The sequence below is a fragment of the Mytilus californianus genome, unplaced genomic scaffold (genome assembly GCF_021869535.1).
Source record: "Mytilus californianus isolate M0D057914Y unplaced genomic scaffold, xbMytCali1.0.p SCAF_15, whole genome shotgun sequence".
NCBI classification, from domain to species: domain Eukaryota; kingdom Metazoa; phylum Mollusca; class Bivalvia; order Mytilida; family Mytilidae; genus Mytilus; species Mytilus californianus.
This window is the reverse complement of record NW_026262637.1, coordinates 26,672,855-26,689,602: the sequence shown is the minus strand read 5'-3', so window position 1 is coordinate 26,689,602 and position 16,748 is coordinate 26,672,855. Positions and strand designations below refer to the sequence as shown.

At 33.0% G+C, this 16,748-nt stretch overlaps 1 protein-coding gene across 1 annotated transcript in view; it reads right to left on the bottom strand.

The window, feature by feature from the left end:
• The window catches only part of LOC127725773 (pyridine nucleotide-disulfide oxidoreductase domain-containing protein 1-like), a 79,106-nt gene extending 63,051 nt beyond the window's left edge, over window positions 1–16,055 (bottom strand). The window contains exons 1-4 of the mRNA XM_052233044.1: window positions 15,954–16,055; window positions 3,609–3,689; window positions 2,001–2,120; window positions 1,213–1,284 (exon numbers count right to left, since the gene is read on the bottom strand). Coding sequence (XP_052089004.1) covers window positions 1,213–1,284; window positions 2,001–2,120; window positions 3,609–3,689; window positions 15,954–16,055 — 375 coding nt within the window. The remainder of the gene's footprint in view (window positions 1–1,212; window positions 1,285–2,000; window positions 2,121–3,608; window positions 3,690–15,953) is intronic.
• Window positions 16,056–16,748: the final 693 nt, after the last annotated feature.

The following is a 16,748-nucleotide window of genomic DNA, read 5'->3' as shown; positions in this document are numbered from 1 at the left end:
AACTAATGTGTCTTCGGTTGACGACGCCGACGACGCCAACGTCATACCAATATACGACCGCAAAATTTCCTTAAAATTACTAATTCAGGGGCAGCAACCCAACAACAGGTTGTCAGATTTGTCTGAAAATTTCAGGGCAGATAGATCTTGACCTGATAATCAGTTTTACCCTTTGTCAGATTTACTCTAAATGCTTTGGTTTCAGAGATATAAGCCAAAATCTACATTTTACCCCTATGTTCTATTTTTAGCCATGGCGGCCATCTTGGTTGATTGGCGGGGTCATCGGACACATTTTATAAACTAGATACCCTAATGATGATTGTGGCCAAGTTTGGTTAAATTTGGCCCAGTGGTTTCAGAGGAGAAGATTTTTGTAAAAAGCTAATGACGACGACGACGACGGACGACGGACGCCAAGTGATGAGGAAAGCTCACTTGGCCCTTCGGGCCAGGTGAGCTAAAAAGGGAGATGCTGACTGTGTAAATCAATACAAGCACATGTTTGACTTGTTAAACTTTTTTCTTCATAATTGAATTTAAATTTGATTTTTTAATCTGAATTTTCATCAGCATTTGCTGAAAGTAATTAAATAATGCAATTACTCATCTCTCTTAATCAAGTGTTCTCCTGTCAGGTGTCTCGAACTACCTGTACAAGTGATTAGTGATGGCTAGCCGGATATCCCTCAGGGCTTTAAGACAGCAATCAGGAGGACCCTTTGGATTATAATACAATAGGGGTTATGCAATTGATTATAATTGCTAACAAAAATGGCTGCAGCTAGGGCAACAAAATCAAATTTTGACTACACCTTTCAATTATAGTGCAATTATTTAACAATGGCGGGATCATTTTACAAAATCGGAAGATAATTTAACGATGGCGGGGATGATTTGACAATGGCGGAAGAAAATTTAACGATGGTGGTGGGCCATTATAACATGGAGATCCCAAACTACTTGTAATACATGTATATGTACTCTATAAGAATACATATTGTAAGGCATGTTGATAAAAGCATCAACCAAACAGAAAACCTTTCTCAAATCATCAATCATCCTGAACATACATGAAATATTTGCCACTGGATGTTAAGCAACCACCAACAATCAAATCATTAAATCACATTATACTGCAGTATGTGATGTTATATTTAGTTTTTCCTTTAATAAATTGAATTCATATGAACATTTAAATGTATGTGTTACCTTAGGTTTTCCACCAGAACATATACACAACTTTCCATACTGATACTTTGTTCCATCTACTGTGTGTAAAATCTAGAATAAATGTAAATTGGACTACTTTATCTTTATCGTTGGTCTTTTGGCAAATTAAAGAACATTTTCATATATTCATATTATTCAAGTTACATTTCAACATTTCTAATGGAGAAAGCAGCATTGATATCTCTTGGCCTAAACCATTGAGGAAATTCAGAGAGCAACCTCACATACTTAATATCATGTGTATAGATATAGGAAACCCCACAAATCTTTTAGATAAAACTAACTCATGTACGATGTACTCCTTACCCTATTTTATTCATTATTCAACCTAACAACATATTTATGCTCCTGTCTATAGTCAGTAACCCCTTACATAGTTGTTATTAGTCATCAGTATATCTAAAAGTTTTATTTCCAAAAAGGAATTAGGTGTTGATTACAGAAAGTATTTTAGACTAAGAATGGTTTTGGGCTTGACATTTTGTAGAGACATGTGTCTATTGATTTAGACCATTGTTTGACCTTTATATGTCTTCCCAACAAAAATGGATGGAGGGTTGATAGAATTTAATTCTTTTTTTTATTTTCACTAATATTAAAAAGAATTTTACGAAAAGTATTTTTAAAGAAAAATATCAAACTGGAAAACATCATGGGTAAAAATAAAATAATAATTTTAAGGCCTGAGAGATTTTTTCTTGACATTTGTAACATAATTTGAAAAAAAACCAACACCTTTCAAAGAATATTAAATTCTAAAAGCTTACATGCTTATCAGCTTCTAATAACGACACATATTTCTGAACAACTTTAACGTTTGGACATCCTGTCTCGACAGATAGCATTGGACGTTCTTCTACATCAAAACTTTCCAAAGTCTTTGTAATCTGAAATATATAATTAGCAGTACATAGTTTATTTCACACACGTAGCTACATCTTCATACAAAATAGTAAACAAAAATGATCCTATTTATTTTGAGGGAAAAATGTTTGTTGGGTTGAAATTTACAGTTTCTGTCTATCTATTATCGTTTCTACAAAAGATTCATAAACTGGTTATTCAGGGACAAAAAGTCTTATAAAGAGCCAGTTGACAATTTCCACCATGTTGATATTTGTAGAACTTATTTTGCTTATAAACATCTTTGATAATTACAATTTCTCTTTACCTATTATGGTTTCTGCAAAAATGAATAAATTTAGTAAAATCCATCTTTCAATGGCAATTATTCCTATACATGCTATAAGGGGAAATTGACACTTTCTGCCATGTTGAATTAAAAGTAGATCTCAACATTGTTGCTATTCACAGTTACTCTCTATTATAGTATGTGCAAAAAATGTGAAAAATGGGTACAAATCAACATTCAAAGGCCAACAAGGGGTCAGTGGGTTGTGATTTTTCTGAACATTTCATTTCATGAGATAGACCTTGACCTGCTGATCATTTTAATCATCACATGACCATGGTCAGTTTTGCTCTACCTGCTTTAATTTTTGAGATATCAACCAAAAACTGCACTTATGTTTTTTGATGGATCATAGCCCTGAATACAAATTTTCAACTAGATACCCTAAGGAACATTTAGGTAAAGTTTTGTTACATTTGGCCCAGAGGAAAATATTTATTTTAAAGTTAAAGACGAGGGACGGACTGACAGACAGATCGACAACAGATGACGGAACCAAGTGATGGCAAACGCTTACATGGCCTTTTAGACCAAGCAAGCTTAAAATGTAAAGACAGACTGAACCTTAATATTGATGCCACCTACATGTACAACAGATTGTAGGATTGCTATGTCTTTCACCGGCAACAAAATGTTTTTGCAGGCTGGACAAAAAACAGTCATGACAGTAAAAATGTGCAATCGTTTTAAAATTATGTTAGTTTTATTGATTAACAAATATAATATTTTCTTGACACTTTAGGACAGAAATGTCAGTTGTGATGTTACTGCGACAAAATAAACATTAACTTAATTGCCATCTTCCACATTTTTTTGGCAAAAAAACATAAAATAAGCAAAGGTGTTATCCTAAAGATAGTTTACCTACATTAACATCTTTGAATGAGACATCTTGTAGCAAAATATCTTTTTGGTTAAGGTCTTCGCTGAAATCAAAATATTAAAACAAGATCTCAGATGAGGCTTTTTTGGCAGTTTTTCAGTTTTGCATTTGAACTTCAAGACACAATATTAAAAAAAATAATATGAATATCTGACAGTGAACATCTGATGGATATATAGATCTACAATACTTTTTGAGTTTGAAGTCAGGAAAAAAGTGGCCTCATCATACTTTCTTCTTTGATACAGCTTTGTATTTTGCTTGTAAATATTTTACTGGATGAAAATTTACTAGTAGTACCTTTCTGTAGTTAGTGATGGTTTTCACTAAAGTTGATGCTGATATAAGCAGTATTTCATCTTCAGGACACAATGATGATAACTAAAATAAAAAGGAAATCAGTATTAAAAGAATGCTACAAGTTCTTTAAATATATGTGTTAGATATATTTTTTTCAGTTCTCAAATGACCTTATAGCTAAAAATGTTTAATAAGTTGTTATAAATAGATGTATTTGGCCAGTTTCTATGTCCTCAAAAGACATCATAGATGTCTGTAATAGATGTGTTTGACTCTCAAAAGATGCTGCAGCTCCTCTATTAAATGTTTGACAAGTTTTTCAAGTCTAAGAAGACTCAGATTCTCCCCACATATTACAAGGTTTTAATATGCAGAAAATCCAAAATTCACTATATATATATATCTTTGCATGCAGTCATTTACTAATATCACTTATTCCAATTCCAGGGAGCATTTTTTATTTTTCACTAAAAACAAGAGGCTCCTAAGAGCCTGAATTGCCAACTTAGATCTTGCATCAATGATAACTTTGCTGTTTAATTTATATAAATGCATGTTCAAACATGCCTTTCAAAGATTCGCTCTATCTATCATAGTTTCTCCAATAAACTTTAAACTAGAGGCTTTAAAGAGCCTGTGTCGCTCACCTTGGTCTATGTGCATATTCAACAAAGGACATTGTAGACGAGAATAGAATTCATGTAAAAAATCTGTTTTGTTGATCTTGTATTGGTGATCATTTTGTCTGTTAAATTTCTCTCTATCTTCTTTAGTTTCTGCTCAAAACACAATAGAGGGTAAAAAAAAAATCCTCATTTAAGGGCAATCACTCCTAAAAAGAGTGACAGTCTACTAACTATATCAGCAAAATTTGACTTGTTGGATCTTGCCTTGCTGATCATTTTTGTGATTTAAAGTGTCTATTTATCTATTATAATTTTCATCAAATAAGGCAAAACGCAAACAAAAATGGTTAAAATCGTCATTAAAGGGCAATAACTCCAATTAGGAGTCATCGGACGATTTCGACCATGAGACTTATTTGTAGAACATGTCTCCAAATAATCTTACTTTTATATCTTGTCTTGCTGATCATTTTTGCTTTTTAAGTTTCTATCTATTATAATTTTTAAGATGCATTGTATAAGGCAAAAATTCAAAATAATTGGTAAAAATCGTCATCAAAGGGCAATAACTCTAATAAGGAGTTGACTGAAGATTTCAACCATGGACTTATTTGTAAAACATGTCTTGCTGATCATTTTTGCAGATTAAAGTTTCTCTCTATCTATTATAGTTTTTATGATAATAGGCAAATATGAAAATAAACTGCTTTGCCGAACGCAGCTGGATACAACCCTGAACAGTTGGTGCAAAAATGGACACAATAGTCAAGCTTGATACAGGTTTGAATTTGGATTGTAATTAAATATTTGACACATTATAGGTTTCTGACACAGAATGAATGTAGTCAAAGAACTTGAAATTGGTTGTATGATTTGAATTTATATTCAATTGAAGATTTCTTGCTGTTGTGCAATACACTGTGCTGTTGCGCAATACTTAGTAAATCTGTTTTCAGACTATATACAAAGAATTAGCAAAATAAATTGTGACCCCCAATTTTTTTCTTTGGACAATTGACAATTTCTTAAATCTTGGGGGAAAAAAAATGAACCCCCCAAAATTTTTTTTTAACCCCCTCTCTAAAAAAATAATATTTGAAGAGAATTTTTTTTTCAGGAAAAAAATTGCCCCCCCCCAAAAAAAAATTAGTACAAATTAAGAGAAATCCAAACACTTAAACTCAAGTTATTGTTAAACTAGAAAAATGCTTATTTTAGACCCTTTTTGGCCCCTAATTCCTGAACAATTTGGGCAATTATCCCCAAAATGAATCCCAACCTTCTACTTATGGTATTGAACCTTGTGGTACAATATTAGAGCAATCAAAATACTTATACACAAGTTATTGTCCTGAAACTAGAAAAATGCTTGTTTTGACCCCTTTTTGGCCCCTATTTCCTAAACGGTTGGGACCATCACCCCCAAAAACAATCTCAACCTTCCTTTTGTGGTATTGAACCTTTTGGTTATATTTTATAGAGATCCATACACTTAAACTAAAGTTATTGTCTGGAATCCAAATGTATGATTTGAATTTATATTCAAATGAAGATTTCTTGCTGTTGTGCAATACACTGTGCGGGTGCAATACTTAGTAAATCTGTTTTCAGACTATATACAAAGAATTAGCAAAATAAATTGTGACCCCCCAATTTTTTTCTTTGCAAAATTGAGTTTCTTAAATCTTGAGGAAAAAAAATTGACCCCCTCCCCCCAATAAATATTTGTTTACCCCCCCCCCCCCCCCCCCCCTAAAAAATATATATTCGAAGAGAATTTTCTTTTGAGGAAAAATAAAATGCTCCGCTGGGCGCAGCTTGATACGACCCCAGAGGTTGAACCCTGAACAGTTGGGGCAAGTATGGACACAACATTCAAGCTTGATACAGCTCTCAATTTGGATTGTGATTAAATATTTGACACAGCATAGGTTTCTGACACAGAATGAATGTGGTCTAAGAACTTAAAAAATTTTAATTTACCTATTATGGTCCAATATCAAAAATCTTAATACATACATGGTTAGATTCAGCAAATCAAAGAACTCCAAGAATTCAATTTTTGTTAAAATCAAACTAAGTTTAATTTTGGACCCTTTGGACCTTAATGTAGACCAATTTGAAAACAGGACCAAAAATTAAGAATTTTAAATACACGTTTAGATTCAGCATATCAAAGAACCCCAATATTTTAATTTTTGATGAAATCAAACCATATCATTATTATTTGCTTTTATATATAAATCCACAAAACCAACTTAAAATGGAAAAATTTTAAAGAAAATAAAATGCTCCGCAGGGCGCAGCTTGATACGACCGCAGAGGTCGAACCCTGAACAGTTGGGGCAAGTATGGACACAACATTCAAGCTTGATACAGCTCTGAATTTGGATTGTGATTAAATATTAGACACAGCATAGGTTTCTGACACAGAATGAATGAGGTCTAAGAAATTAAAATTTTTAAATTGGACATTCACCTATTATGGTCCAATATCCAAAATCTAAATACATGGTTAGATTCAGCATATCAAAGAACCCCAAGAATTCAATTTTTGATGAAATCAAACAAAGTTTAATTTTGGACCCTTTTGACCTCAATGTGGACAAAGTTGATAATCAGGCCCAAAAATCAAAAATCTAAATACATGGTTAGATTCAGCATATCAAAGAACCCCATATATTCAATTTTTGTTGAAATCAAACAAAGTTTAATTTTGGACCCCGATTTGGACCAACTTGAAAACTTGGCCCATAATCAAAAATCTAAATACATGTTTAGATTCAGCATATCAAAGAACCCTAAGAATTCAATTTTTGTTAAAATCAATCTAAGTTTAATTTTGGACCCTTAGGACCTTAATGTAGACCAATTTGAAAACGGAACCAAAAATTAAGAATCTAAATACACGGTTAGATTCGTCATATCAAAGAACCCCAATAATTCAATTTTTATGAAATCAAACAAAGTTTATTTTTGGACCCTTTGGACCTCAATGTGGACCAATTTAAAAGTGGGGCCCAAAATCCAAAAACTTAATACACGGTTAGAATTAGCATATTAAAGAATCCCAAGAATTCAAGAATAAAACCCCATTGAAATTGGTCAAGAAATAAGCAATTTATACGAAGTATCTTCTTTTGCACAATACTGTGCAATTGAATATTTCTTGCTATTGCACAATACTGTACAATTCACAATTTCTTGCTATTGCGCAATATTGTGCTATTGGATATTTCTTGCTATTGCACAATACTGTGCAATTGAAGATTTCTTGCTATTGCGCAATACTGTGCAATTGAAGATTTCTTGCTATTGTGCAATACTGTGCAATTGAAAATTTCTTGCTATTGCACAATACTTATTATATAATAATTTACACATCCTGTTTGGTGTGTATCTCCTACCATATCATTATTATTTGCTTTTAAATATAAAACAGAAATAACCAACTTAAAATGGAAAATTTTAAAAGAAAAAAAAAATGAAAAAAATGAAAAAAAAAAAAAATCCCCCCCCCCAAATTTTTTGAACCCCCTTATGATTCATCACCCCCAAACTCAATCCCAACCCCCTTTGTGGTATGGTACCTTGCAGTACAATTTCAGAGAGATCCATACACTTGAACACAAGTTATTGTCTGGAAACTAGAAAAATGCTTATTTTTGGCCCCTTTTTGGCCCCTTATTCCTAAACGTTTTGGGCAATTACCGCCAAACTTAATTCCAGCTTTCCCTTTGTGATATGGAACCTTGTAGTACAATTTCAGAAAGATCCATACACTTACACACAAGTTATTATCATGAAACTAGAAAAATGCTTGTTTTTTGCCCCTTTTTTGGCCCCTAATACCTAATATTTTGAGGCAATTACCCCCAAAATCAATCCCAGCATTCCCTGTGTGATATGGTACCTTGTGGTACAATTTCAGAGAGATCCATAGACTTGAACACAAGTTATTGTCTGGAAACTAGAAAAATGCTTATTTTTGGCCCCTTTTTCACCCCTTATTTCTAAACTTTTTGGGCAATTACCCCCAAACTCAATTCCAGCTTTCCCTTTGTGATATGGAACCTTGTAGTACAATTTCAGAAAGATCCATACACTTACACACAAGTTATTGTCGTGAAACTAGAAAAATGCTTGTTTTTTGCCCCTTGTTTGGCCCCTAATTCCTAATATTTTGAGGCAATTACCCCCAAAATCAATCCCAGCATTCCCTGTGTGATATGGAACCTTGTGGTACAATGTCAGAGAGATCCATACACTAACACACAAGTTATGTCTGGAAGTTACAAAAATGCTTATTGTTGGCCCCTTTTTGGCCCCTAATTCCTTAACTGTTGGTACCATAACCCCCAAAATCAATCCCAACCTTCCTTTTGTGGTATTGAACCTTATGGTAAAATTTCATAGAGATCCATTCACTTAAACTAAAGTTAGAGTGCGAAAACCAATGTGTCTTCGGACGACGCCAGACGACGACGACAACGCCGACGTCATACCAATATACGACCGCAAATTTGCGGTCGTATAAAAAAAAAGGAAAAAAAGAAAAAAAAAATCCCCCCCCCCCAATTTTTTAACCCCCTTATGATTCATCACCCCCAAACTCAATCCCAGCCTTCCCTTTGTGGTATGGTACCTTGCAGTACAATTTCAGAGAGATCCATACACTTGAACACAAGTTATTGTCTGGAAACTGTAAAAATGCTTGTTTTTTGGCCCCTTTTTGGCCCCAAATTCCTAAACATTTAGGGCAATTATCCCCCAAACTCAAACCCAGCTTTCCCTTTGTGATATGGAACCTTGTAGTACAATTTCAGAAAGATCCATACACTTACACACAAGTTATTGTCATGAAACTGGAAAAATGCTTGTTTTTTGCCCCTTTATTGGCCCCTAATTCCTAAAATTTTGAGGCAATTACCCCAAAAATCAATCCCAGCATTCCCTTTGTGATATGGAACCTTGTGGTACAATGTCAGAGAGATCCATATACTAACACACAAGTTATTGTCTGGAAGTTAAAAAAATGCTTATTTTTGGCCCCTTTTTCCTTAACTGTTGGTACCATAACCCCGAAATCAATCCCAACCTTCCTTTTGTGGTATTGAACCTTATGGTAAAATTTCATAGAGATCCATTCACTTAAACTAAAGTTATTGTGTGAAAACCAATGTGTCTTCGGACTATGACGACGACGACGCCAACGTCATACCAATATACGACCGCTTTTTTGCGGTCGTATAAAAATTGTCCCCCCCTCCCAAAAAAATTTATTTAATTTTGAAGAAATTTTCTTTTTGTAAAATGTGGTAAAAATTAAGAGACATCCAAACACTTAGACACAAGTTATTGTCTGAAAACTAGAAAAATGCCTGTTTTAGACCCTTTTTGGCCCCTAATTCCTGAACGGATTGGGCAATTACCCCCAAAATGAATCCCAACCTTCTACTTGTGGTACAATTTCAGTGCAATCAAAAAACTTATACACAAGTTATTGTCCTGAAACTAGAAAAATAAAATTGAGAATTGAAATGGGGAATATGTCAAAGAGACAACAACCCGACCAAAGAGCAGACAACAGCCGAAGACCACCAATGGGTCTTCAACGCAGTGAGAAAATCCCGCACCCGGAGGTGGTCCTCAGCTGGCCCCTAAATAAAATTGTGTACTAGTTCAGTGAAAATGATCCCCACACAAAACTACAAAACATATAAATGAACTAAAACTAAAAAAACATACAAGACTAACAAAGGCCAAATGCTTGAATTGTTTACAGTAATATTTAATAAAATGCTCCGCAGGGCGCAGCTTGATACGACCGCAGAGGTCGAACCCTGAACAGTTGGGGCAAGTATGGACACAACATTCAAGTTTGATACAGCTCTGAATTTGGATTGTGATTAAATATTTGACACAGCATAGGTTTCTGACACAGAATGAATGTGGTCTAAGAACTTAAAAATTTTAAATTGGACATTCACCTATTATGGTCCAATTATTCCAATATCCAAAATCTAATTACATGGTTAGATTCAGCATATCAAAGAACCCCAAGAATTCAATTTTTGATGAAATCAAACAAAGTTTAATTTTGGACCCTTTTGACCTCAATGTGGACAAAGTTGATAACGGGGCCCAAAAATCTAAATACATGGTTAGATTCAGCATATCAAAGAACCCCATATATTCAATTTTTGTTGAAATCAAACAAAGTTTAATTTTGGACCCCGATTTGGATCAACTTGAAAACTGGGCCCATAATCAAAAATCTAAATACATGTTTAGATTCAGCATATCAAAGAACACTAAAAATTCAATTTTTGTTAAAATCAAACTAAGTTTAATTTTGGACCCTTTAGACCTTAATGTAGACCAATTTGAAAACGGAACCAAAAATTAAGAATCTAAATACACGGTTAGTTTCGGCATATCAAAGAACCCCAATAATTCAATTTTTGATGAAATCAAACAAAGATAAATTTTGGACCCTTTGGACCTCAATGTGGACCAATTTAAAAACGGGGCCCAAAATCCAAAAACTTAATACACTCTTAGATTCAGCATATTAAAGAACCCCAAGAATTCAAGAATAAAACCCCATTGAAATTGATCAAGAAATAAGCAATTTATACGAAGTATCTTCTTTTGCACAATACTGTGCAATTGAATATTTCTTGCTATTGCGCAATACTGTACAATTCACAATTTCTTGCTATTGCGCAATATTGTGCTATTGGATATTTCTTGCTATTGCGCAATACTGTGCAATTGAAGATTTCTTGCTATTGCGCAATACTGTGCAATTGAAGATTTCTTGCTATTGTGCAATACTGTGCAATTGAAAATTTCTTGCTATTGCACAATACTTATTATATAATAATTTACACATCCTGTTTGGTGTGTATCTCCTACCATATCATTATTATTTGCTTTTAAATATTAATCAGAAATAACCAACTTAAAATGGAAAATTTTAAAAGAAAAAAAAAAGTAAAAAAAGAAAAAAAAAGTAAAAAAAAATCCCCCCCCCCCAAATTTTTTGAACCCCCTTATGATTCATCACCCCCAAACTCAATCCCAGCCTTCCCTTTGTGGTATGGTACCTTGCAGTACAATTTCAGAGAGATCCATACACTTGAACACAAGTTATTGTCTGGAAACTAGAAAAATGCTTATTTTTGGCCCTATTTTGGCCCCCAATTCCTAAACGTTTCGGGCAATTACCCCCAAACTCAATTCCAGCTTTCCCTTTGTGATATGGAACCTTGTAGTACAATTTCAGAAATATCCAAACACTTACACACAAGTTATTGTCATGAAACTAGAAAAATGCTTGTTTTTTGGCCCTTTTTTGGCCCCTAATTCCTAAAATTTTGAGGCAATTACCCACAAAATCAATTAAAGCCTTTCCTTTGTGATATGGAACCTTGTGGTACAATGTCAGAGAGATCCATACACTTACACACAAGTTATTGTCTGGAAGTTACAAAAATGCTTATTTTTGGCCCCTTTTTGGCCCCTAATTCCTTAACTGTTGGTACCATAACCCCCAAAATCAATCCCAACCTTCCTTTTGTGGTATTGAACCTTATGGTAAAATTTCATGGAGATCCATTCACTTAAACTAAAGTTAGAGTGCGAAAACCAATGTGTCTTCGGACGACGCTGACGGCGCCAACGTCATACCAATATACGACCAAAAAATTTTTAATTTTTGCGGTCGTATAAAAAGTTATTAGGTTTCTGCCCTCAGTTCTAATGACTTTCTTTTATAAAGGAGCCAATATTTTAAACATGTCCCATGTTATAGAGGTTTAGCATTTCTTTCGCTTTTTGTTCTTGGTTAAGATTTTATTCATAAGATTCAAGATTTTATTCATAAACTGGTCAGAGACATTAATATGAGAAGGTAAACAACTTTCAAATAGATTATCTCTAAGTTGTTATGTTAATTTTACAAACAATTCTATCCTTTATAGGAATTTTTATTCACCATTTTCTATTTCTAAATTATGACCACTAATTCTTTACTTAGTGAAGCATTTGAGTTTACTGTTTTTATCATAAGTTTTTATTTTATTTTCAAAAATATTCTTATTTTTTATCTAAAAATTCATTTTTAATCAAGGGCTTTAAAGAATCGAATTCATTCAAGCCCCTCCAACTATTAACTTTATCTAAAAGGCCTGAGTTGAATGAAATATTCATTGCAAATGTATACCAAGAATATGTATCATGCATATGCCCGGGTCCTGCAGTTTCGACAATATAATACACAGAACAAAAAGTGATTTAATTAATAGACCATAAAAATGTCACAATCTATATAGAAGTGTACTTTATTTTTTCTGGAGACAAATTTTGACTGTTAACTGACAAAATTAGCCAAACTGAAGAAAACATATTTGATAAGTTTACAATTGTTTCAAAAAGCAAGACAATTTTTTCTATAAATAATTTCTTTGTAAGTCTCTTTAGTCATGTTAGTGATTCTTCATGCAAAACTCGTTTTGAGATTTGAAAAATATCAAAGATAAACAAAAATAGTTTATTCCTATACCATATAATGATATTTGTAGTTTTCCTGAATAATAATCATGATAATAGATTGTACAACTTTGTTAACAAAATTTATTGTAAAAGGATTGATATTCATGATATTGATAATTTAAATTTGTGAATAAACTGGCTTGTTAAATTACTTGCTTCATGGTTCCTTTAAACATATCATTTGCATGATTATAAGTTATAATTAATAATAATTCATTTAATAATGCAAACAAACAATAGAATACCATGTACATCATGTACAATAACTTTTATTTAACTGAAAAAATAATTATTTAAAGGATTCTCTCTTTTGTTTTCAAATGCTAGTCAATAACTTATCTTTGAATTTTTGTCATTTCTAATCAAGATTCTTTCCAAGAAGAAATTAAAAGAATAAGAAGCAAAAAAACAAATAAAAAATAATAATAACATAAAAAAATAAAAATGTTAGAAAAAAAAGAAAATATGTAAATTTAAAGACAGAAAAATCAACAAATGATATGAATTAACAAAGACTAAAACAAACATTCTTTTCTACATTTTCAAGAAAAGGTGAAATGTCAATTTGAGAAGAAACCTGAGTTACATGTACCTGTACAGGTAAATTTTAATGAAACATACAAGCTGAAAACTTCAACCCTGATTGATTTCAACAGGTAACATAATTAGATAAAACATCAACCTATGTTTTATGACCCCAATAAATGGCCAACATCTCAAGATTGAATACCCCAATAAATGGTGAACATACAATAGGGTGGACATAACTAAGAGGAAGTCACAGGTTGTACTGTATGTTCTATTTTTAGCCATGTCTGTCATCTTGGTTGGCAGGCGGGGTCATCGGACAAATTTTGTAAACTACATTGTAGATACCCCAATTATGATTGTGGCCACGTTTGGTTTAATTTGGTCCAGTAGTTTCAGAGGAGAAGATTTTTGCAAAAGAAAACGGACGACGGACGCCAAGTGATGAGAAAAGCTCACTTGGCCAGGTGAGCTAAAAATGGAAAAAAAAATCATCTTTCAAGGACAATAACTTGCATAAGGAATCAATTGACATTTTTGGTCAAGTTGACTTTTTAGTAGTTCTTAATTTGCTGAACATTTTTACTGTTTTAAGTTTCTCTCTATCATTGTCTATCTATCATAGTTTGTACGAAAAACTACAAAATTATCTTTCAATGGCAATAACTCGTATAATGGAAATTTGACAATTTCGGTCAAAATGACTTATTTGTCATGTTTGTGGGTCTTACAATTTTGCTGTTTGAAGTTTCTCTCCAGTTATCATAGTTTCTACGAAAAACTCAAAAATTTGGTAAATATTACCATCTTTCAAGGGCAGTAACTACATGTACATTGTACTGTAAGGGATCAATTGACAATTTTGGTCAAATTGACTTATTTGTAGGTCTTACTTTGATGAATATTTTTGATGTGTGAAGTTTCTGTCTATATATAATATTTTCTGAAAAAATAATTTTTTTTAATAAAAATAGACTTTCAAGGGCAATAACTCCTATAAAGGATTAATTGACGAATTCCATTCTTAAACTGATTGGAAGATCTCACTTTGCTGAACATTTTTGCTGTTTAAAATTTATCTTCATCTAAAATACTTTTCAAGATAACAAACAACCTAAAAATAGAGAAATTTCATAAAAATCATTATTTCAGGGGCCACAACTTCAAATTGGGTTGTTCGATTTGTTTGAAAATTTTCTCACTAATAGATCCTGACCTGCTGATGATCAAAGCCAAAAACTGCATTTTACCACTATGTTCTATTTCAAGCCATGGTGGCCATGTGTGTTCACTGACCAGAATAAAAATCACTAACGTTATACTAGACACCATAATGATCATTCCCCCCAAGTTTGGTTGAAATTGGTTCAGTAATTTCAGAGGAGGAAAGGAGCAGATCTTTGAAAAAAATTATGACGACTACCACGAAGGATGACAACGGACACCAAGTGATGACAAGAGCTCACATTAATAATTACCAGAAATTTTCTCTCTACTTACTCTCTTTTAATTTGCATATAATTTGTGTTTGTATGAATGCTCCAGGACTATTATTCTAATAGTAATAATAGTCCCAGATGAATGTCACTTTTAACTTCTAACAAATCATCAAACTAGATTTTAATTTTGGAAATTGAATAAACACACATTGTACATGTTGTAGCATATTATTTATTCCCTACTATAGCTTAATTCAACAGCTGTGCACAAAATCAAATTAGAACTACTTCTTCCCAGGGAAATTTATCCTGTTCATGCGGATTCTGATTATAACATAATTATATATATAGTTTTACCTGATTCTTTGTAACTTTGTACTTTGTACTTTGTTTAAAGAATAGTTGACTTGATGACTCCCTTTGACAGTCAATTTAAATAGATAAAAAATGACATTAGTTGCTTCATGCCAATAACCAGCCCCCCCCCCCCCCACCCCCTTCCCCAGAAATCTATGGCTCATTAGTCCAGTCTTGTCATTTGCTTGTCATTGCAATTTTATAATTTATATAAATACATATAGCTTTTTAGGATGGAAATCTTTACTGAAAAATTACTAAGTCTGGAAAAAATGAGAAAAAAATCCTGGTACAGTCATGACAGTTCTATAATACAAAGACAAAAATACAGCTTTCAAATATAGAATACACCTTATCGCTATTCCCGCTTGACCAGATAATCTGTCCCGCTTGAACTTTTGACGTCATACAACAATCACTTTTCCATTGTGGCGTCAGATATTTTCTATTATGACGTCAAAATTTTACGGGAACTTTTGTGATGTCCAGTAATGGCGATAAGGTGTATTGAACAGGAAACATATAGATTTATACAGAAAGATATTATTTTTATTAGAGAGGCAATTTGACAGGCCTAAATTCAGCGGGATGTACGTCCTTTTCATACGTAGGGAGAGATTGCAGGACTAAATTTAGCGAGATGTAACTTTTTTCCATTAAGTTGGGGCGAGTTGGTGAACAAGAGTGGGGCGAGATGGTCTGTGGCGATTTGGCAGTGGGGCGAGTTGTCTTACTTCCAAAAATCTTATTTCTGTCCCTGGTTACAATGCATCCATTTGGACAACCCCCTTACTAGTTAAAAGCCATGAACTTGTAATTTGTATATGAATATAAACCTTCTCTGCACACGAAACACCAGCTATTCCTCCTCCGACCACAATGAATTTGTAGAACTTATTTTGACTAGCCATCGCTCCATGGGCGCAGCCATTACACATTCCCGGATGATGAATAAAAGTGAGATTTCATTGAACCAATCACATTTTTTAAATGATAGATTTATATTAATTTCATGTTAGATTCAGATAGATTTCTTTTTTCATTTGTTTTTGTATTTTTTCTACTTCTGTTTTCATTTTCTTTTAAGACAGATTTGGGTGTCTGAATATATAAAACAAGTTGCTTTCTTTAAAAAAAGAAAAGCAATTCGTGAACCCAAGACCGCTGACTGGTAACCAAGAAATTGTTGCTGAATTTTTGTTTGCTTTTGAATTGAAATAATTGACTGTGAATAGAAATAGATAATGACGATGGTAAAACACCTTTATCAAAAATATGTAATTGTCTGTAGATTCTTGCGTGAGTCAGTTGAAAGCAATGTTGGATAGCTGTGAATAGAAAAGTGTATATATACAGCTACTATTTGAATATACATTTTAAGGCTCGACTATTTTATTTATTACTTGGGAGTATACATCATTTTTTCATAACCCTTTTGCAAATCCAAATTTCTACAAACCTGATGTCTAATGCAAATTGCACAAACCAATTGCAATATAAATTTTAGCACTCAGTTTGCTTTATAATCTGGATGCATTTATTTTATCTATCATCATTCCTTCGCTTGCCATCGTCGAGTCCACATCGTTCGCGTCGGTTTCAAAGCAATTACAGGAGAAGATTACGGTCTG